The sequence below is a fragment of the Solanum verrucosum genome, unplaced genomic scaffold, assembly GCF_900185275.1.
Source record: "Solanum verrucosum unplaced genomic scaffold, falcon-dt-bn FXZP01000177.1, whole genome shotgun sequence".
Lineage (NCBI taxonomy): Eukaryota > Viridiplantae > Streptophyta > Magnoliopsida > Solanales > Solanaceae > Solanum > Solanum verrucosum.
Genome location: NW_026020401.1, coordinates 2,188,941 through 2,213,039, shown reverse-complemented (window position 1 = coordinate 2,213,039; position 24,099 = coordinate 2,188,941). Strand labels below are relative to the sequence as shown.

Below are 24,099 nucleotides of genomic sequence, written 5' to 3'. Positions count from 1 at the left end.
AATTTTCAATACAGTTTATTCCATATGAGAAATGGAAATGAGGGAACTATTCCCAAAAGGGTCAAAATAGGACCTAAGACTGTGGATTAAATATTATTGGATATGCTACAAATAGTAAAGCATGTCGATTTATGGTTCATAAGTCCGAACTATCGGATAGTCAAGTGAAGGGTCTAAATGACCTTGGAAAGAACCAAAGGAGAATGTACTTAATAAAGAGATTCAGAGGCGTAGTAAATGTCAATGGACAAATTACTTCCTACGAGTTTAATTTTGTAACATTTCTTCTTGAAAATGAGTCTCATATATTCTAAAAGTTATGTCCTTTGTGGACTCATTCTCTTTGAGAAAAGGCTGTCAATAGTAAGATAGATTCAATCTTGAGCAACCATACTTGAGAGTTGGTTGATCTTCCTCCAGGAAATAAATTTTTGGGTTCAAAGTGGATCTACAAAAGGAAAAGAAAGTTGATGAAACTATTGACAAATACAAAGACAGACTTGTTGTCATAAGCTTTAGACAATAAGAAAGCCTTGTTTGACAGATAATAACACTAACTAGGATTACATCATTTCAGATGTTAATTGCGCCAGTTGCGAAATATGGCCTTCAAATTCGTCAAAATGGATATGAAAACATTTTTTTTGAATGGAAAATTGGAAGAAGAAATTTACATGGAACAACCCAAGGGCTTTGTGGTTCTGGTAAAGAAAAGAAAGTCTGTAAACTTGTTACGTCACTCTGTGGACTAAAAACAAGCGCCCAAATAATGACATGTGAAGTTTGACCAAACTATGTTGGCAAATGAATTCAAGATTAAAGAATGTGATAAATGTTTTTACATTAAAGACACTCCAAATCACAAGGTCATTGTTTGTTTTTATGTTGATGACATGTTGATCATCAAAAGAGATATTTCTGACATAAATGCTACTAAGCATATGCTAGAAAGTAACTTCGATATGAAAGACATTGAAGTTACTGATGTGATTGAAAATGTACTTGACAAATTCAAGCATTTGGATTTCAATATTGTCAAGACTCCAATAAATGTGAGATTTGTACTTCAAAAGAATGAAGGCAAAAGTGACTCACAATTGAATTGTGCTAGAGTATTGAGAAGTATGATATATATATCATGAAGTGTATGCGATCAGATATAGCATGTGCTATTAATAAACTAAGTTGGTTCACAAGTAATCTCAATCAAACTCATTGGATGATAATGAAAAGAGCTTTGGAGTATTATTTAAAACATACTTAAAAACTATTGCTTTGCATTATAACTAATATTCAACAGTATTGGAAGAATATAGTGATGCAAATTGAATCACCTGGATATGTATTTACTCTTGGTGGAGGAGCAGTCTCTTGAAAATCTTCCAAACAGAGATGTATCGCTCACTCTACTATGAAATCTAAGTTTATCACTCTAGATAAGGCCCGTAAAGAAGTTGAATGACTCCAAAATTTCTTGAAAGATTTTTGGCCCAAACCTTTTAGCTCCAGTATGCGTACACTGTGAGAGTTAATTTGCAATAGGTAGGGCATGGAGCATGATGTATAACGGAAAGTCCCGTCATAAATGACCTAGACATAATATCGTTAGAGAACTACTCTCTAGTGAAATTATCATAATTGACTATGTAAAGTCAAAGGATAATGTGTTGGATCCACTTATAAAAGGCCTAACTAGAGAGGGAGTTGATAGATTATCAAAGGGAATGGGACTATGGCCGAGAACAAGTCATTGTGGCGGCAACTCTACCTAGAAGACTGGAGATTCCAAGATCTAGGTTCAAGGAGATCAAACAAAGTCATTGATGACGGTTCAATATTGTCAAAATATTTTTATGGTCCATTCTCATGATAAGACAATGTTCAGTAACAAGGATAAAGGCATTAGGACTTTTTAATGATTTCTAAGTTTGATACAGGGTATATCAAATGGTGTATCTACGGGATAACACATTTAGAAATCACTTATGTAAGTGTGAAGTGTAAGCCGCTTCAAGGAGAATCCGGTAAGGCCAGTTCTTTACGCACTTATAAACCAAGACGTGTTCATGGCTGAAACAAACAAAACAATGAGAACCAAAAACAGTTCAAGGGTTGATTGTGTGACTTATGTTGTCTAGGTATACACCAAAGCTCGACGATTCAAAGATATCAAATCTACCGATTGATCGAGTATATCCGATATATGTTCACTATGGAAAGTTCAAAGGGAAACCCACTTATCCAGAGGTAATCAATCCTTAATTACGAATCACACGATTTTTCATGCATATGTTTTAACAATAGTCATTCCCTATTCATGTGGGGGATTGTTGGGTTTTAAAGGAGTGAACAGGAAATGAAGGGTTGTGACTCTTCTGAAGAGTTGTGACTATGCCAAAGGGTTGTGACCTTTATGAAAAGTTGTGTCTTTTCTAAAGGGTTGTGACCGTTTGAAAGGTTGTGCCTTTTCCAAAGTATTGTGACCTTTCTGAAAGATTGTCTTCTTTCTGAAAGGTTGTTTTCTTTCCAAAAGGGTTGTGACCTTTACCCTTTGTTGGCTATAAATAGAGAGGCTTCCTCTCATTTTTCTGCATCGTCTCTTGCATACATTTCTTACTGTCATTTTGAGTTCGTTGAAATTATTGAAGTTTGAGGTACCACTATTTCTTTAATGGTTAATCCGTTTTATCTTGGGAGGAATTAATCTACAACCTCGGAGGTACTTGAGGGGATTAAATTTCTTAAGGACACATAGTGGGTTCTGTGGACTCGGATAGTTCTTTTGTTTTTTTTTCTTTTCATCTTTTATTATTTCTTGTTTGTTAATCTGAATACAGAAGATAACCATATATACTTCTATTCAACATCCAATGAGAGAATCACAAATAATTCGCCACATATATTTTTAACGCAAATCTTATGTAAAGTCTTAAAAAATTATATATTTTATTTGTGGATTTGGTTCGATTTTTTCTTAGTACAAAATTAATTCAAAGCGATGCTTTAATAGATTTGATTTTTCAATTTGATGTAATTTTTAGATTTAATTTGTCCTCAAGTTAGTAGTATGACCGATTCAACCTAAAGAAGTATAGGGTCACAGCTGATTGAAAATCTTGACCTTGACGGCTGCTAATGAAGGATCAAAGATTCTTATTTTCATATATAAATTAGTTACAGCGCCACGGAGTAACAATAAAATTATTTTTGTGTAATTTATACGTCATAGATTCAAATCGTAGAAACAATCATTGATATTTGTATTAGGATAAACAGTCTATATAATACAATATTCATACTCACAGAGTATAATTCTTTTTCGTACCTTGTGTAAATATGAGATAATTTGTACACCTGACGACCCGTGGTAGAAACACAACAACAGGTTTTCTCCATATCCAAGGTTCGAACCCAAAATTTCTTATTAAGGGTGAAACACTCCCACATGTGCACCAAAAGCCACGTTGGTATCCTTAGGATAATTAAACCAAAATATGTCAGTGTTGTGAATATGCCCCACAGGCATGACAGCACTACCCATAAACGCGTCATTCTAAGTCTAGGGAAAAGACTCGAAGACTTGTAAACTTTTACTCATAAGTCTTTTTAATAACAAAATTTAGTACCATTCTTTATGTTATAAATATATATCCCTTCGTGTTGTTATATGTTATCAATATACTTTACTATACTCATCACCAAACTTTGACATAAACAAAATATTTTATAACGAAAGGTGATCGATACATTCGAATAATGGAAGATCTACCAGGCTTCCGATTTCACCCAACGGAAGAAGAACTTCTTGAATTTTACCTAAAAAATAAGGTCCTTGGCAAAAAATCGCGATGCGATGTAATTGGTCTACTCAACATTTATCGTCATGATCCTTGGGACCTGCCAGGTATATTTCGATAACATTTATATATAATATAGTGGTACGTCTAATTTTTCGTTGTAGTGAATGTAATATAACTCTGTTTTATGTGAATTGAGCAGGGCTGGCAACAATTGGAGAAAGAGAATGGTATTTTTTTGTGCCAAGAGATAGAAAACATGGAAGTGGAGGGAGGCCTAATAGGACTACACAAAAGGGATTTTGGAAGGCAACTGGTTCTGATAAAAAAATTATTGGTTTATCAAATCCTAAAAATATAATTGGTCTTAAGAAGACTTTGGTTTTCTATACTGGAAGAGCACCTCGAGGCTCCAAGACAGATTGGGTCATGAATGAATTTCGATTACCGGATACCGTCTCTTCGCCTCAGGTATTTCATACTTCAGTATACTCCGTTCATTTCATTTTATATGATACTCTTGTTAAAAGATAATCTTTGACATGTATCAATTTGAACTCAGTAGCTTTGGGATTAGAGTTAGATAATATGTGTTTAAAAATCACTAAATAAGTACAAACGGTAGATTTTGAACTTAGTTAATTGGATGGGATATGGTAGAATTTTTGAGTTCGAACCCAAAAAAATCAAATTTTATATCCACCTTTGGTTAATTTTTCTCTTGAAACTTGTAATTTTGAACATTACATAACATTAGTATGGTTTATAAAAACATGTTATTGATAATAAAGTGAAAAGTTTGAAGTAAAGAGTTTTTAGATATATAAAAAGATGTTATTCTGTTTTGATCCGACTAAAGAAAGGAACATCGTATACAAGGGTGGAGCTAGGGTACCGGAAGGAGTTCATATGAACCCCTCGTCAAAAAATTAGTAGCACTATTTTTTTTAATGTACTATAGTTGATATGAGCCTCCTTGGCTTCTTCGTATGTTTACTTCTTTATATTTTGAATCTCTTAGTGAAAATCCTGATTCTATCATCGATAGCATAAGATGGAATATAGAGTTAACAACTATTCCAGTACTCATAAATTGTCCAAGTTACCCTATCAAAGATACTGAATTCAAAATTGTAAAATGCAGGACATAGTGTTGTGCAAAATATACAGAAAAGCGACATCATTGAAAGTGTTAGAACAGAGGGCTGCAATTGAAGAAGAAATGAACGGTACAAAGCACGTTCACAGCTCTCCTTGTTCGACAACCCTGCAGCCAATGGACACCATGCCATTTTGTAACGAACATCATGAACCAACTGATCAGAGCCCCAATTTCTTTATGTCAGTCAACAAGGATGAAGTAGAAGACGATATCTTATCAATTACTGAGAACAATCCGTTCGAAATTTCAGCAGAAACCAAAGACAAGAGTAATTGCTTTAAGCCAAAATTACTGAATGGACAAGATAACCTGGCTGAACTACAAGTACCCAAATTCAGCATGGACTTTAGTCAGGACCCTGTCTGGATGCAATTGCGTAGCCCTTGGCTTGATAATTTTATCTTGACACCTTCCGCGTTTGTGCATAACTTTTAGGCTATAAATTCAAATCGTTAAACCATCCATCCCAATTTCCTTGGATTTTTTTCAAGAATAATAGTAGTGATATGTTCACTGCTACAACCTAACCTGCTGACCACTTGGGGTGTTTGTTCATAGTATCCTTAATGGATCCATAAGTAATATATTGCAACTGCCTTAGTGTTTTCCTTTTAGTGGTTTGATGTCTTGGTTGATAAATTATGTGCATCGACTAATGTTGGACATAAGTCTGGATTTGTAACAGAAACATGGAGCATTAATGTAAATTTTCAAATGGTAAACTCTTATTTAATTGGAATAAATTAGTAATTTTGCCCAAGTATTATTGCAAAGAAATGGGAAGAAGAAGAAGTGTACGTATTTTAATAGAGGCAGAGCCATAATTTCAATTTTATAAGTTTTGAATTTTAAAATAGCTACTTCAAGTGTTAATTAACTTGGTTTATAAACTTAATATTTATACATATTTAATAAATTCCGTAACATAAATATAATAATTAAACAAATGCTACTGAGTTCAGTTGAAGTACTGAACATGATATAGCTCCGCCCTTGTATTTATCATTGACAACAAAATTTGTGGTCTCTAGATGGATCACCAGAATTTGTGGTCTCTTGACGGATCACCTAAATTATGACTGTGAGTTCTAATTTAGAATTGACCAAAAAATCCTGACGAGTCACTTTAACATGTTTATAGAAATATCTCCAACACTTGCTTTGCTTCAAACTTTGTCTAAATAAACTTCAAATTTGATATACAACCTTCTGATACTAATTTTAATAATTTTCAATGGTTAGATAAACTAGGGTAATCATGGTATGGTATGATACGATATTGAACTTCAATTTGATAATTTTGATTTTTCAAAATACTCTATAATTAATTCGTCTAACCAAATACACCCTTAGTGCGACTATAGTGGCAATGTGACATCAGAGCAATATCGTTCCGTTTAAAGAAAAGAACAATAAAACAAAACAATTTCTCCAAAAGAGAGTCTTTTTAGTTTAACCTCATTACAAGCGGGGTTCATTCCTTAATTAAGAAAACAATATCAAGACTATTAATTGCACACATTCTTCTTAAATTTTTGTAGTTTTACCTTAATTATTATACTTTGTAAAGATGTTATTGCTATGTTTTAGAAAGGATAAACTACATTATAAAAGAGATTTTAATCCTCAAATTGTCTACTTGTATCTTTTTTACTCAATTTTAATTTATATTATATATTTTTTTCTTTCTATTATATAACAATATCTTGAGCCACGTGGATGGGTGGGCCAAAATTTTCCTTGGGACAACGTGGGCTCCCCTACGAATGCATGATACACTAGCACCAGAAATACAGTAGAAAAAAGCAATAAAAATTGTCTACTAATATACAAGTATGAGAATATTTGTAGCAAGAAAATAATTATTAAAAAAAAAAGATGGAATGATTTAATTAGAAATTTTAGATTTGAGTCCGAAAACGAAGAAACCTTTTATAGGCAGAGGCGGACTGGACCATATGGAGTTGCAGGTGGACACGTTAATTTTGAAAAAAAAAAACATATGTATATATGTATATCTATTTTGAGAAAGAAATAAAAATATAATTAACAATGCACCTATAAGGAGCATAGGAATATACTTGTGTCGTTGGTACAAGCAAGAAGAATCACTTGTGAGACTACGGATCTAATTCAGTTAGAAACATATTTTATTATTTGTTTTTTAAGCTTGGAAATAATTTGTGTATCCAAAATATTCAAATCGAGAGTTTGCCTTAGCTTATGGGGCGTTCTTTCATCGTTAAAGTACTATATAAAAAAAAGACCAAGTCCTACACTTATCATTTATAAAATGAAGAATTATTCTATTCATGCGTCAGGACATAATTTTCTACTTTCAAAATCATGTTTAATAAAAATTCAGAAATAATATAAAATAATTAGACGTTTACTTACCATTTTTATCACGTGAGTGCTAGTGGAATCAAAATTTAAAGTTTATGGATTTTATATTTTAATTTTTTAAATTACTAAATTCTATAACAACAATCCCTTAAGTTTTATAGATTCTTAATACAAATAGAGAGTTTTGCTCAAAAACTATTTAGTTTAGCCGAACAAGTAAGCACACTCACCCTTCGTCCCTGTGGGGCTGCGGCCGGTCTGATTTTTGAAATACAACTGATTTTGAAACAAGAATTATTGTCTGCTTTCTTTGGAAATCATTGCCCAGCGTAAATTCAAAATACTGATTGATTTTGAAACCATTGTATTTGGTTTTTCAAAGGAAAGCAGGAACAATGAAGATGGATAAATTGAGCGACTTGAAGCACCTATTTGTTACTGTATTTCTTGCAAATTTTGCGTTGAATGTGATTCCTCCTGCCATAACTGATATCACAGTTGGCGCACTCTGCCCTTCTCAAGACGAATGCTCACTTGCCATTTATCTCTCTGGTTTCCAGCAAGCTGTGTGTAATCCAGATCTAACTTGTGAATCATTTTGACAAACAGTAGATATGCATTATCTGATTTCCAGTTTGCGTCTGCTAATTTCAGATCTTAGGGCTGGGATCAATGATGATGTTGCCATTGCTTGGACATCTATCTGATATATACGGAAGAAAAGCTTTGCTTACAGTTCCGATAGCTGCCTCCATTATTCCGTCAGGTAAAAATTGTTTTCCAGTCACTAAATCGAAAAACGCCCAAATCGGACCGCAAGTAACAAAAAGTTTTGCAGTAATATTGGCAATCGGCAGATCAACAAACTATTTCTACGTGTATTATGCTGTAAAAACCTTCACTGGTATGGTCAGTGACAGTGGAATTGAGTGCCTCTCCATTGCTTATGCGGTAACTATTGAGCCTAATTCAAATTCATAATACAATTTCCTTTTTGGTTTTTCTAATGCATACTTTTCTAGGCAGCTAATATATCAGAAGAAAAACGTGTTTCTGCAATTGGATTTGTTGCCGGCATAGGCTCTGCTGCATCTCTTTTGGGTACCATGGCTGCTCGTTTCCTCTCCACTGCACAGATCTTTCTGGTTCCCTTTTTCTCTCTAATTTTTTACTTCCTCGCAATCATTTTCATTTTTACTTGTTACAATTCATTTTGCTTAGCTGTGTTCGTTGTTTTCATTGTGTAATGAAGATAGCTGCCATTTCTTCAATGGTTGCAACAATTTACATGAGAATATTTGTAAAGGAGACGAGCGGCAGTATTGACAGTGAACCACTAAATCAACCTATATTGATCGATAATGGTGAAGAATGTTCTCAATCAAAAAGTGTGTCACAGAGCTTTAAGGAAGTGTTACCACTCAAGGATATTTTCTGCTTGCTGAAGAGTAGGTAAGATTTCAATTTCTCATAAAAGATTGTTGATTGACAATAATTATTGCTAACGATTGATTACTATTTTCCATTTTCTTATGGGACCAGTATGTCCGTTGAAATTATATGAAAAAGTATCCCATCCATAACATCAAATTTTAGCTAAAATATAGTTAATATTATTTTAATGTAAAGTGTAAACCAACTCCAATTCACTACACCAAATTTTATATTAAAAGAATATTCTCTTTACATTATTCTTTTTTTAATATTATATTATTATTATTATTTTCATTTATATTATCTTATTTCATAGAACAAATTCTTTTTTTTTTCCACATATTCACCTTATAATTCATATTCTTTTCCAATGTAATCATAAAATTATTTTAAACCGCAACTTTTTGAATAATATAAATTGCTAGCAAATATTATACATAATAATGAATAATACAAATAAAAGTGAAATCAAAGAAATACAATTAAATAAACATTACATAATTGTAACGTTTGTTTTAATTTCTATATAAATATTCAACGTTCAAGATTAGTATGTTGCTTCCAAAAATACTCTATTAATACATTACGAAGTTAAAAAAAATGAGCATATTTGTCCTTATATTTGTATTTTTAAAAAAATTTGTGTAGGTTATAATTGTATTTTATACACTTATTTAACTAGAATTTTATATTTAAAATGTATTATAAAAATATTACACAAAAAATAATTAAGTATATCAAGAATTTAATTAAAACATGCAATTAAACCATCATGAGGTCACATCTCATGAGTCTATCGTGCCAAAACTACTAATGCTAAGAATGCTTCGCCCTGACTAGCTAGTCTGGGAAGGTAGGTAAGTAAGAGGCGGATCTAGGGCTTCTTCGACTTCTTATTCATAGTTGAGATACTCCCAACCTCCACCAACAAGCAGCACCAGAGTTAATCGTAACGCTTCGATCTGGGGGTCAGGAGCAGAGGTTGTAGTATCGTAGCCAATGCTCTTTGATCACCGTCATGAGATTTGACTATAGCTAACCAATCTCCTGCTTTCATGGAGTTTGGAATCTTAATGATATACTTAGAGCAGATCTAGAAATCCCCAGGTAGTGGTAGTTGGCTTGGTGAAATCCGATAATCGATTGGCTTTAGAAAGTTTATAAAATGTTAAATTAAAAATTTATATAGTGAAAATAATAATAACATATTAAAAATTTATATAGCGAAAATAATAATAACATATTAAAATACCCCTGAACTATGCGAAATAGACCACTTATACCCTCTATTATATTTTGGGATAAAAAATACCCTCGCCGTTACCTAAGAGACCATAAAATACCCTCAAGAGTTAACTACCCAAATTTTTAGTGACGTGGCAAGCCACATGGGACTAATCCCTTCACTTAAGCATTGCCAACTTGATTCACTACAAAAGAACTAAACCTTTAGCGGCGATACAAGTCACCACAAAATCCCAAAATACTGCCACTAAAAGTTATGAGTGATTTTTAGTGACATCTAAGGCTGCAACAACCATTCCCTAGTATAACATATTTTTTCAACAAAAAAATATGATAATTAATTTTCAGTAGCAACCTAATTTTCTAAAATAAATAACATGCACTATCAATATTAAAAACATCCAATATTATTACGAAAATCATCAAAATTACTTCTCGATTCAAATCGCCTACTATATAATGAATCATTGTACATTTTATTCATTTACATATGACATAAAAATAAAACATATAGTGTCTTCAAACTCCTCCTTGATCGATATCATTTGTGATTTTTTAAAAACAATGAAGAAAAAAACACAAAATTAGAATTTAATGTTAAAATTTAAAAATCAGTTAAAACCTTTAGTGACGATATTCTGGGCTTTTGTGGCGACTTGTGTCGCTGCTAAAGGTCTAGTTCTTTTGTAGTGAATCCTAGTTGGCAACACTTAGGTGGAAGGATTGTTGACCATATCAGATGTGATTCCAAACCATATCAAATGTGATATGGTTTGGAATCACATATGATATGGTCAACCGGGATTAGTCCTACTTGGATTGCCTCGTCACTAAAAATTTGGGGTGCTAACTCTTGAGGGTACTTGTGGTCTCTTGGAATAACGGTGGGGGCATTTTTTATCCCAAAATGTAATGAAGGGTATAAGTAATCTATTTCGCATAGTTCAGGAGCAATTTTGACCTTTTTCCGTTAAAAAAATGATTTATTGTTGATGAATAGTACCACACCAAATCTATTCAAACACTAAAATGGTGTTGGTTTGGTGTACACTGTTCACACACTAAAATAGTGTTGGGTTGAAGCTCCAAAACATCAAGTTCACGATCAAAATTAAACTGTTTGACTTTCGAAATTCAAACTATGTCTTTAAATTAGAACATACTAAAGTACAAGTTCCAATCATATCGTCCTTTTTTTTTTCTTTTTTTGGTGCAGCGTGACGCTTTCGCTAGCAACAGTGGTTGCTATCTTGAATGGTCTAGGAGAAGGTGGACAACAAACTCCATATTTGGTACACAATTCTATAGCTCCCTTCAAGTGTCAATTGCAAGTATAAGTCATGATTATCTCATAGCTTCTAAATTTTATTGTTTCACTATATATTTTGTAGTACTTCTTAAAAGCTCGACTTCAATACAACAAAGATAACTTTGCTGTTTTAATGCTTATTGGCTACACTGGAGCAGCAATTGGCCAGGTTTGTTTTCAAGTCTAACTTCTCTTTACAGAGTATAGCTGGATTAAGTGGGCACATTCTCAGTCTGTTATATCTCAGATTCGATCTCAGCTCATAATTATTATGTAGTCTGTTTTTACTCTGGTTGTCAAACATGGTTTCGAATACATTTGGGTCAATCGGAAACAACCTCTCTATCTGCACTGGGTATGTTGTTATCGTTTAGTACTGTTCCAAGTGATACCTCTTGTTAAATTTTGGTGCAGTTATTCTTGATGCCTCGGTTGGCTCCTATTACAGGAGAGGAGGCAATTCTCTCCTTATCCTGCATCGCTGGATTTATAAGTGTATTTGCTTCTTCAAACTTCTCTATTTTTCTATTTTATGTATGCACTTATAATAACTTATTGAGAAAGTTCTTATTATTCTACAGATGCTAATTGTTAGCATTGCATGGGCAGTATGGGTAAGTTTAATCTTTCAAACAGCTAAACACATTGTCTGTTTTTTCAATAGTATATTTCAAATTTCAAGATATTTGATGTTTTTATTTCCCAAATACATTTCATGTCCGTCGTCTCAGGTTCCTTATGTTGCTAATTTGTTGCCTATCATTGCCTTCCTTACAAGACCTGCTGTGAGTTTTCTTTGTTATATACTTCTAGGAAGATTAAACACTTTTTTTTTTGGTTCTGTTGATTATTTGAGCTGATAGTGTTTATAAAATGTAGTTACAAAGCATTGTTTCAAAACAAGTTGGACCAAATGAGCAGGTGAACAATTTAGATGTTGCTGGTTTCTACCTTAATTTTGATGTACTATGTGTTGGATCAGTATTTTCTATTACATTAATTCTCTGTTAATGTGATAGGGAATTGCTCAAGGGTGCATTGCAGGCATAAGCTCATTTGGCAATATTCTTTCTCCATTAATATATACTCCTCTAACAGGTAAGTTGAACCTTCAAATATTTTTCATGGTCAAAGTTGTGTGGCTTAGCAAAAATAATTACATGGTATATGTATATTTTAAAAAAACATTCTGGTATATATAGATTTTAAACATCTTGAACATAAGATTAGATGTTGGCTTAGCGGTTGACGGGATTCAAAATTTACTTTGAGGTTCCAAATTCAAATCTCAAATACTACATTTTTTTTTTTCGAACCCTCTTAGTGAAAATCCTGGATGTGTCGGCAATAGCACACTGGCTTTGTAGGATCTGAATGTCAAATTAAATATATTTTATTTCCTTGTATGCAGATCTATTTTTATCTGAGAAGGCTCCATTCAATTATCCTGGATTCAACTTGTTCTGCGTCGGCCTTGCTTGGGTAAGCACTATACTAAAGATTTTTTATAGGTAGACAAATAAAGAGTTACCTTATTTCTATCAATGCCAAAATGCATATTAATTAACTATATTTCCCATTGCTGAAATAGTTTCTTAGGATGTCTAGTATGACTCAAATAATACCCAAATTCCGTGTTTTCTTATGATTCACAAGATGTACTTTAGTATATGATGATGCACTTGCACCACCTTAACAGTGATTTTCCATGTATATCTTATGCAGTTGATAGCTTTAATCCCTAGTATGATGATACAGTTTGGTACCAAAAATTCAAGACTCAAAATCAGAGACGGTGGCCGTACCTTGGATGCCTAATTTTTGAGGTTCAAAGTTCTTCTTTCTTTCAACTAATTTTAAAAAGTATGTATCATCTAGGAAGGTTTTCATTCACTTAAATCTCATAAAAGTTAGAAGAGAAGTTGTCTCATCAAATGACTGAGATTAACGAGTAATACGTGCAATTACAAGCTGTAGGAGGTTTGTTAAAGACAAAACATGTCATAATGCATTTTTCTTTCAAGACGAATTTGGATTAGTCGGGCCTTGGGCATGTTTGTTTTGGTATTCAACCAAATTGCCCGATTTGTATGTGATGAACTTCATCAATGATAGCAAATCTTGATTATTTGTAATTAAATGCCGAGTGGGTAGGTGAACCCATAATAACTTAAATCCTTTTCTAAATAATGAGATGGCTGGATTGACTAGTCAATATTTATCTGGTTTCGAATTGAACCAACTACCTGTCACAAGTGACAACTGTAGAAGTACAACTATCCACTGTCGTGGACAAAGTCTTTGTTTATTAAAATGAAAAACGATTACAACACAATTACATAAGTAAATTTATTCATAGCTGGGTCCTGCGTTGTTGCAAGAGACTACAACAAACAGATGATAAAGTTGTTACATAGAATCGACTAAGAGTCCATTTCCAAAAGACCTTTGGTTGCCACAATCAAGATTGTAGCCTGGGCTAACTCCAAGAATTTTGCAATATCTCCTGTAGAACCCAATTCGATTCTGGACCCTGCTGTCACTGCCACGACCACATTCTAGGCCACCATTGATGATGTTTGTGATGACACCGAATCCAGGGAGGCGATTGGCTGCTCTGTCAGCACCAGATGGTTGCCATCTTCCGGTGATGACATTGTGGCAAGAAGGCTTTGGTGATTGAGGGGTCATCCAGAACCAGATAGCTGATTTGAATGAGATAACTGGATCTGTGGCTACTAAATCAGGATTGTTTAAAAGGTCCACTCCAATGGCTCTTCCACATTGCCCATAGTTGTAGTTGCTGTGTTAATTAATGTCAAAATTCATGTAAGTAGACCCAACAAAATTCATAACAAATAATTAAATTATGGTAACTTACTATGAAATTTGGATGGGGCCTCGTCCGAAATATTTCCTTCCACGAGCACAAGGCCATTGACCACTTGGTGTACAGTAGTAACCCGGGTTACCTAGTTCTCTAAGGAAACAGTAACCCCATGCATATGGTCCATCTGGTGCTGACGGCCATCCTCCTATCAATTGGTACATAATCAATTATTAGTACTAAAATTTCAACAAATATTATTTTTAGATTCATAATTATGAAATTATAATTCTTCAATCTTAAATGTTGAATCCATCAACTTCAAATCGATGTACCAGTAGTTTCATGGGAGGTTTGGGCAAAGAAAGCAGCAATTTCCCTTTTTCGGGTAGTGGTATAACCAGTAGTGCCAAAGCCACGAAAAGACCTAGCAGCATTAATAAAGGCATTATAACTATAGAAATTATTCTTTCCTTGACAAGAATTTTCGTTGCGATGCTTAAGCATCTGATCAAACATGGAATGTGAGATGACGGCACCTATGTCTCCAACAGGAGGACTGGGGCCAGGTGTAGGTAGTTTCGGAGAAGGACACTGGCTCTGGCAATTGCTGGGAGTACAATGGGCATCAGTGTAACCACACCAGCCAAAATTGCTGCAACAGAGTCCCGCAGCACAACGCGCACCTCCACCTCCTGCCTGCCTACCACATTGTTCAGCCGAGACAGTTAACCATAAGAGAGAAAACAGTAAAGAAATAGCTGTGAATTCAGATAGTCTCATTTTAATAGTAGTAATAAGTGATGGGAAGAGAGTGGTGAAGTAGAAGGTATTTATAGGTAAGGAGGGTGACAAAGCAGATGTTGACTAAACAAGACACAATTCTCAATTTCTCATTAATAGTATCTGTTTTATTGGGGCCACCTCTGCTAACCGGCGGCTGTTATCTAAATTAAAGAAATATCCAATCTGTTCACTTTTACTTGTTATATTTGAATTTGATACATCTATCATGAAAATAGTTTATTTCTATTAATTGGTGTTTACTAGTATAAAATAACATGAAGAATTTTTATTTTTTTTTTTGTCTTTTGTTAAAGATTAAAAGTGAAAATCTATTTTTAAAATAGTTGGATCTCAGCTCATTTCTTATTCTGCTGCATTTGGACTTTTGAGTCCCCAAAATTCACTCTCTGCCCTTTAGCTTCCCTTGCATTTATGGGCTTCAGCCAATTTTTACCTGCCAACAGAGTTTAGGCCTTAAATTCTGTTGTTTGCACATCAAAATGCAAAGAGGGCATAGATTATTCATACTTATGACGATTAGCAAGAATAATACTTGGTGTAAAACAGAAAAAATTTGACATGGCTAAAGAAACTTCCAGCAGACATGAAAGGGACATAGAACATATATTCACAAATAAAAATGTTGACCAGTTAAAGGTATATGAACATGAATGGGGTATCAAATCATTCAACATAATCAAAAAATATAAGAAAATGAAAAGAGGTGTTGAGAGCTTTTCTCCAAGTCTGATCAGTTTTAAAGGTAGTTCCAACCAGGATTTTACATCTATGATAGAAAGAAAACAAACTGGTTATGAACTAGTACTATCAAACCATAAGCAAATGCAAAGTAAGCTAAACCATGATATTTTAATCCAATGAATGAGCTACTGTTGTATCATCCAAATACATAAATATCAATACCAAATAATAGTCTAACTTATATATATATCAAGTGATCGATTATTGACAAATGGTGTTGTTGAGCAGAAACCATATCTTGTTGATGATTATCATGTAGTCTGTTTTTACTGTCAAACACGGTTATGAATACATTTTTTCTTCAGCTGAGGGTCTATTGGAAACAACCTCTCTATCTCACACAAGATAGTGATAACCTCTACATACACCCTTCCTTTCCCTTACCTTAGTACTTGTGAATTCACACTGGGTATGTTGTTATCATTTAGTACTGCTCCAAGTGATACCTCTTGTCAAATTTTGGTGCAGTTATTCTTGATGCCTCGATTGGCTCCTATTACAGGAGAGGAGGCAATTCTCTCCTTATCCTGCATCGCTGGATTTATAAGTGTATGTGCTTCTTCAAACTTCTCTATTTTTCTATTTTCTGTATGCACTTGTAATAACTTACTGAGTAAGTTCTTATTATTCTATAGATGCTGATTGTTAGCATTGCATGGGCAGTATGGGTAAGTTTAATCTTTCAAACACTTGAACACAATGTCTGATTTTTCATTAGTATATTTCAAATTTAAAGATATTTGATGTTTTTATTTCCCAAATACATTTCACGTTCGTGTCTCAGGCTCCTTATGTTGCTAATTTGTTGCCTATTGTAACTTATATTATATGGAGAATGACTTGTTTCTCTTTATTCATCAAGACAAGATACTTATACAAATACATATGCTTCTATGAAAGGAAACTAATCAAAATCAAGGATATCAACTAAGAATCTGCTCCTATAATTAAGTTAGCTATATATGGGAGATATAATATTTACACCTATTATATTCTATAACACTCCCCCTCAAGCTGGAGCATAGATGTTGATTATGCCCAGCTTGTCACAAAGATAATTGACCCAAGCTCCATTTAATGTCTTTGTTAACAAATCAGCTAGTTGCTCTCCTGTCTTTACATAACCGGTGGAAATCAAGTTATCTTGGATCTTCTCACGAATTAAGTGACAATCTGCCTTGATATGCTTTGTTCTTTCGTGATACACATGATTTGAGGCAATATGAAGAGCAGCTTGATTATCACACCCGAGTTTTGCTGGTGTAAAATGTCTTATTCCAATTTATGTCACTATGTGATGTATCCACATGATCTCACATGTGGACTACGCCATAGCTCTATACTCATAGTTTGCACTGGATCGGGATTCAACACCTTGTTTCTTACTTCTCCATGACACCAAATTACCACCAACAAACACACAATAACCAGTAGTATATTGTCTATTGGTTTTACATCCAGCCCAATCAGCATCAGCAAAGCACTCAACGTAAGTATGTCAGTGGTTACCATATAAAATGCCAAGTCCAGGGGATCTTTTCAAGTAGCATAAGATCTGTTCCAAGACTTCCCAATGTTTGATTGTAGGTGCAGACATGAATTGGCTAACAACACTCACTGCAAAAGCAATATCTAGATGAGTTACAGTGAGATAGTTTAATTTCCCTACTAACCTCTTATATCTCTCTGGATCATCAAAGAGGTTGTCATCATCTCGGGTTAGATGCATATTAGGGACCATTGGAGTACTACAAGGTTTGGCTGGTTTCCACAAGTAGGTCAAGGATATACTTTCTCTGAGATAGAAAGATTCCCTTCTTGCTTCTAGTTACTTTTATTCCCAAAAAATATTTTAGCTGTCCCAAATCTTTTGTGTGGAATTTAGTATGCAAGAATGACTTAAGTGAAAAGATCCCCGAATAATCACTTCCTGTAACAATAATGTCATCAACATATACCACAAGAAGAATAATGTCAATTGTTGATTGTTTATAAAAGATGAAGTGATCACACATGCTCTTTTTCAGCCCAAATTCCTGAACTACTTCACTGAATTTGCCAAACCAAGCACGAAGGCTTTGTTTCAAACCATACAAGGATTTCTTTAGGTGACAAACTTTCCCATACTCCCTCTGAGCAATAAACCCAGGTGGTTGCTCCATATACACTTCTTCTTGGATATCACCATGAAAAAATGCATTCTTGATATCTAGCTGGTGCAACGACCAATTCTTAGATGCAGCTAAGGAAATAAATAAGCGAACAAAAGTGAGTTTAGCCACTGGAGAAAATGTGTTTGAATAATCCACCCCATAAAGTATAAGTATATCCTTTAGCCACTACTCGAGCCTTAAGTCTAGCCACAGAGCCTTCTGGATTAACTTTGACCGCAAAGACCCATTTGCATCCCACTGCCTTCTTTTCTTTTGGTAAATCCACCAAGTCCCAAGTGTGATTCTCATCTGGTGAATGTATCTCCTCAAGCATTGCATTATACCGTCCAGTGTGACTCAAGGCTTCCTTAACTGTCTTAGGAACAACGATAGAGTCTAGAGAAACAATCAAAGATCTAGACATAGAGGATAAATGACCATAGGAAACAAAATTAGCAATGTATTATGCAGATTTGCAACTATGTGTACCTTTGCGAATAGTAATAGGGAGATCAAGATTTTCTGGAAGATCAAACGAATGAGGATATGATGACAAAGGGACTGGTGTGGGACATGTATCATTGGCCTCTCGCCTCCTCGAGTAAACTTGTACAACCGGAGGTCTTACAATCGTAGATGGTGCAAGAGTTAACGGTACAGTACTCGATTGATCCTCAATAGATGATCTGAGAGATGGAGGGACGATATTTGATTCTTCTGTCAAAACACGGGTGACCTCATAGACTAACTACTCATCTTCCTCCCTTGACTTGTAGAAATGGGAGGTGCATAAAAGAAAGGTATAGTCTCTGAAAATACCACATCAGTTGATACCAAATATTTGCCAAGTTCAGCAGAATAACATTGATACCCCTTCTGAAGACGAGAATAGCCCCAAAAAACGTACTTCGATGCCTTTGGATCCAACTTAGTGACAGATGGTCGACCATCTCGAACATAACAAGTGCTTCCAAACACCTTAAGTTCTACTGGAAATAGTGACTTGTTTGGAAACAGAACACTATAAGGCACATTACCAGCAAGAACATTGGATGGCATACGATTAATCAGAAAATAAGTTGTAGAGACTGCATCTACCCAAAACTGTTTAGGAACCCTCATTTGGAACAAAAGTGCCCGAGTTATCTCAAGTAGATGCATATTCTTCCTCTAAGAAACTCCATTTTAAGAGGGTGTATCAACATATGAAGACTGGTGGAGAATGCCATGTTGTCTCACGTATGATTGAAATGATTCTGACATATATTCTTTAGCATTGTCACTCCTTAGAATACATACCAAAGCATTGAATTATGTTTTAAGTTCAACATAGAAGGCACAAAAGTCAGTAAACACTGCTGAGCGACTTTTCATAAAATAAATCCAAGTCATACGTGAAAAATCATCCACAAAAGTAATAAAATACTTATGCCCGGTTTTGGAAATGACAAGGCATGGTCCCCAAACATCATAATGAACCAACTCAAAAGCTGACTCAGCCCACTTATTAAACCTTGGATTTAATGAGTTGCGATGATGTTTTGCAAATCGACATGACTTACATTCTAATGAAGAAATATTCTAGAATTGCGGACAAAGCTTCTTTAGCAAGGGTAGAGAAGGATGCCTCAATCGACAATGTGCTTCAAATGGAGACACAACACTAGAGCAGGCAACAAACTGAGGCCCCCATTCATCCAAAATATAGAGATCGTCAGATACATGTCCTTTACCAATAATCTGATTCGTCTTAAGATCACGAAACAAACAATGATCCGAAAAGAACGAAATATAACAATTAAGTCTCTGGTAACTTTGCTAACAAAAATCAAATTGAAGGCAAACTTTGGTTGACTTAATATAATGACAAGGTAATAGTGGAGGTTGGTTTAACGGTCTTATATCCAACATTGTTACAAGTTCATCCATCGGCTACAATAACCGGAGAGGGAGATTTGTGTGACTGAAAACTAGTAAAAATGTTAGGATTACCGGTCATGTGATTTGAGGCACCTGAATCAATCACCCATTTATTTGAAGAGGTGATAAGACATGTTTTATCTAATTCAGTAAAGGCATTAACTGAAGTGGATTCCTTGAATAATTTCTGATATCGAGAGAATTCAGCAAACTCCTTTGCCAAAATCAAAATCATTTTATAAGGTTCCCTGATTTCAGTCAGTCATATTCCCAACAAAATGCTTTCGGTACCAAACTGAATTGGTGGAGAAACCAACAAGTCCCAAACAGACTATAATCATATATTACTATAAGTGGGAACAAAAAAAGTTGAAAGTTGAAATACCAAAATATCCCTATAAAATTGAGTTACTACAATAATGCCATTTAAAAAAGCTACTCTAAATTAAAATGTTATAAAATATTTATTTAATTATATTTAGATAGTAATTATATAATATTATAGTATACAACACTAGAAAACCCAAAAGTTGTAGTAATACTATTCATACAATTAATAAATCAGTTAATAGTAAGAGACTATATACATTTAACCGTATGTCATTAGTATATGAATAACTTGAATGTTTAGGCTTCTCCTTATAGTTCGTGAAACGTGTATATTGAATTTCCATAGACTTAATAATGTGTATTTACTATTTCTTGAACTTTGTATCACTTTTTTAGTACTTAATTATGTTTATTTAATGTCAATTTTGAATTGCTTCATCTTCCGATCTTTATTGCAATATTAACTTTTGAAATATCAATGTACATGTAATCAATCAAGGATTTATTTTCCTAATAAAATATACTCAACCTCTTCATTCATTTCTCCATACACGAAGAGTTTAGAAGTTATAATCATGATTTAGCATAATTGAGTTTTTGATGATTTAGTAGTGAACCGGCATGGAGATGTAATCATGGTTGCCTAATATATGCTGCTTCTTGAAAAGGTATTTGTTGTATGAAATGAAGTTTTTTGTTATTTTTTTGTTGCATATTTTAACCAAAATAAAATTACATACTTTTGAATAAACCTAAAGATTATGTATCACATTCTAAAGATATTGAAGTTACTGGACATGTATACTTGGGAATAACATGGTTGCCTCGAATGTGGTGCATCCTATGTGCCTTTTTTAGTTGGTAAAAAGTAAGTTAGTCCTATTTAGGTGTTTTAATCATTTTTTTAATATTATAAGTATCAACGCTAATTCTATGTCAGTAACTCCGATAATGTTAGATGTTATGCCATCTTAGTTAGTTTTACATAGTTCAACATTTCCTATTTCGTGAACTACTCCCTCCATTCTTTTGTAGCTGTTACTATTTTCTCTTTAATAGTCAAACGATATAAATTTTAACTAACATTTTCATATATATTTTTTAATCATATATATTGATATGAAAAAATTGCAATTTATAGTACTTTTTGTATAGTTTTTGAATATCTAAATTCTTATTTCAAAATATCAAATTAGTGTAATCTAAATTAACTTTAAAAATTAGTCAAATTGACTCTCAAAAAGCGCAATATGACAACTAAAAAAAAGAAATTGTGAGAGTAATAACTAAAATTGTGTTAAAATTAGATGATATTTTCGTGTTTGCAAAACACATACTTAGTAGAATAATACATTAAATTTGGCATGTTACAAATTTTATAAAAATAAAAGTCTTTGGAAACGTGAGTTTGAAGATATAAAATTAGGCATGTACAAAATTTATAGAAATAATAGGGGATAAACGTGCATCCCACGTTCCAAAAACTAGTCCTTCAAAAAAAAGACAATACAAACACCAAAATAAAATGACTAACCAGATCTGACCACTCCAAGACCACTCTGGCCGAAAAAATAGAAACGAAGGGGATGTTGACCGGAAAAGGCAGTAATGTCTGAGAAGCCAACATATTTTCTGGACAGCAACCCAAAAAATAGAAGGATGGTGATAGGTCGTCTTCTTTGATACTGCGTTTCAAGGTTTCGAGTTCCGACAAAATAACCTTATCGAAACAGCCAGATCTCCAACAAATATTCTTAGCACCCTTCTTGAATTTCTAGAATTTTGAAGCACCAGCTTCACTCGAGAAAGGCAGATAATTAGCATCAGATTTCAGAGTTTCAATCCGAACCCAGGTGCTACAAAATGGATTCAGTACACCTAGACAATCAATTTCTCTAACACAGAAATGGTGTCCAGATTCAAAGGTGAAAGATAGAGCTCTCAACTACTTCCCCGAAGCCACAATAGCTTCCAGCGAAGTCACAGTGACTTCTAGCAAAGCCAAAATCCCAGCTTAGACAGCTGCTCTAATACCATGTAACTTATATTATATGGAGAATGACTTGTTTCTCTTTTTTCATCAAGACAAGATACTTATACAAATACATATGCTTCTATGAAAGGAAACTAATCAAAGTAAATCAAGGATATCAACTAAGAATCTGCTCCTATAATTAAGTTAGCCATATGGAAGATATAGTATTTACACCTATTATATTCTATAACACCTATCATTGCCTTCCTTACAAGACCTGCTGTGGAAGATTAAACACTTTTTTTTGGTTCTGTTGATTATTTGATCTGATCATGTGTTGTAAAATGTAGTTACAAAGCATTGTTTCAAAACAAGTTGGGCCAAATGAACAGGTGAACAATTTAGATGTTGCTGATCTTCTACCTTAATTTTAATTTACTTATGTGTTGGATCAGTATTTTCTATTACATTAATTCTCTGTTAATGTGATAGGGAATTGCTCAAGGGTGCATTGCAGGCATAAGCTCATTTGGCAATATTCTTTCTCCATTAATATATACTCCTCTAACAGGTAAGTTGAACCTTCAAATATTTTTCATGGTCAAAGTTTTGTGTGGCTCAGCAAAAAAGATTACACGGTATATAAGGTATATATATATATATATATAGATTTCAAACATCTTGAACATAAGAGTAGATGTCATCTTAGTGGTTGATGGGATTCAAAATTTACCTTGAGCTTCCAAATTCAAATCTCAAATACTACATTTTATTTTATTTTCGGACCCCCTTAGTGAAAATCCTGGATTTGCTGGCAATAGCACACTGGCTTTGTAGGATCTGAATGTCAAATTAACTGTATTTTCTTTCCTGGTATGTAGATCTATTTTTATCTGAGAAGGCTCCATTCAATTATCCTGGATTCAACTTGTTCTGCGTCGGCCTTGCTTGGGTAAGCACTATACTAAAGAATTTTTGATAGGTAGACAAATAAAGAGCTACCTTATTTCTATCAATGCCAAAATGCACATTAATTAACTATATTTCACGTTGCTGAAATAGTTTCTTAGGATGTCTAGTATGACTCAAGCATTACTTGTAAATAATAGCAAATTCTGTGTCTTCTTATGATTCACAAGATGTATAAGCAATTGCACCACCTTAACAGTGATTTTCCATGTATATCTTTTGCAGTTGATAGCTTTAATCCCTAGTATGATGATACAGTTTGGTCCCAAAAATGCAATACTCAAAATCAGAGACGGTGGCTGTACCTTGGATGCCTAATTTTTGAGGTTCAAAGTTCTTTCTTTCCACTCATTTAAAAAATGAGGAACTTTCGCAAATAGTTACTCTAATAAATTTAATTATGTTCTATAGCTATAGTATGGGTTGTAGCTACAGTTTAAGCTGTCTCGTTTGTATGATTTGCGGATTCATATAATTCGCAAGTTTGTATAATTCGCGGGTACATTTGTATAATTTAGTTAATTTTATATAAACTCAAAATAACGAATTTATATAATTACAAACATCAGAAGTGTAAACAGTTATACAAATTATATTATACAAATTCCGAATTATACAAAAGTTATACAAATTATATTATACAAATTCTGAATTATATAAAAGTTATACAAATTCCGAATTATACAAAACTAAAAAGTTGAGCCGCGTAATTATAACTAAAAGTAGGTTGTGAATTGTAATTAAGACAAACTATAGTTATGTTAAGTAATTAACTTGTATATATTTGCTTTGTACGCGTAATTTTCCTTTTAAAAGAATATGTATCATCTAGAAAGGTTTTCATTCACTTAAATCTCATAAAACTTAGAAGAGAAGTTGTCTCATCAAATGACTGAGATTAACATGTAATACGTGCAATTAAAAGCTGTAGGAGGTCTGTTAAGGTCAAAATGTGTCGTAATCCATTTTTCTTTCAATACGAATTTGGATTAGTCAGACATGTTTGTTTGGTATTCAACCAATTTGCCCTATTTGTATGTGATGAACTTTGTCAATGATAGAAAATCTTGATTATTTGTAATTA

General features: G+C 33.6%; 5 protein-coding genes across 6 annotated transcripts in view; 3 read left to right on the top strand and 2 right to left on the bottom strand.

Annotated features, from left to right (window-relative positions):
- Positions 1 to 3,678: 3,678 nt before the first annotated feature.
- On the top strand, positions 3,679 to 5,573 carry LOC125839979 (NAC domain-containing protein 6). Its single transcript, XM_049518941.1, has 3 exons — positions 3,679 to 3,904; positions 4,000 to 4,268; positions 4,942 to 5,573. The coding sequence occupies exons 1-3, from the start codon at positions 3,757 to 3,759 to the stop codon at positions 5,392 to 5,394; spliced, it is 870 nt and encodes a 289-aa protein (XP_049374898.1). The 5' UTR covers positions 3,679 to 3,756; the 3' UTR covers positions 5,395 to 5,573.
- A 2,082-nt stretch (positions 5,574 to 7,655) lies between these two features.
- Positions 7,656 to 13,175, top strand: LOC125839989 (uncharacterized). The gene is made up of 14 exons (XM_049518970.1): positions 7,656 to 7,871; positions 7,960 to 8,071; positions 8,144 to 8,256; positions 8,328 to 8,450; positions 8,558 to 8,757; positions 11,201 to 11,276; positions 11,376 to 11,462; positions 11,708 to 11,788; positions 11,875 to 11,907; positions 12,025 to 12,078; positions 12,173 to 12,214; positions 12,313 to 12,391; positions 12,705 to 12,775; positions 13,019 to 13,175. The coding sequence occupies exons 1-14, from the start codon at positions 7,701 to 7,703 to the stop codon at positions 13,109 to 13,111; spliced, it is 1,335 nt and encodes a 444-aa protein (XP_049374927.1). The 5' UTR covers positions 7,656 to 7,700; the 3' UTR covers positions 13,112 to 13,175.
- A 440-nt stretch (positions 13,176 to 13,615) lies between these two features.
- Positions 13,616 to 14,903, bottom strand: LOC125839995 (endochitinase 4-like). Its single transcript, XM_049518976.1, has 3 exons — positions 14,456 to 14,903; positions 14,175 to 14,328; positions 13,616 to 14,096 (listed from the first exon to the last, which is right to left on the bottom strand). Exons 1-3 carry the CDS (start codon positions 14,901 to 14,903, stop codon positions 13,703 to 13,705), a joined length of 996 nt encoding a protein of 331 aa, XP_049374933.1. The 3' UTR covers positions 13,616 to 13,702.
- Positions 13,616 to 24,099, bottom strand: part of LOC125839994 (endochitinase 4) — a 45,742-nt gene continuing 35,258 nt past the window's right edge. For both annotated transcript variants that reach the window (XM_049518975.1, XM_049518974.1), the window contains one exon: positions 13,616 to 13,656. The gene's annotated coding sequence lies outside the window, so the exon portion shown is untranslated. The remainder of the gene's footprint in view (positions 13,657 to 24,099) is intronic.
- LOC125839918 (uncharacterized) lies at positions 21,680 to 23,333 on the top strand. The gene is made up of 7 exons (XM_049518885.1): positions 21,680 to 21,733; positions 21,925 to 22,056; positions 22,272 to 22,328; positions 22,397 to 22,438; positions 22,539 to 22,617; positions 22,928 to 22,998; positions 23,241 to 23,333. Exons 1-7 carry the CDS (start codon positions 21,680 to 21,682, stop codon positions 23,331 to 23,333), a joined length of 528 nt encoding a protein of 175 aa, XP_049374842.1.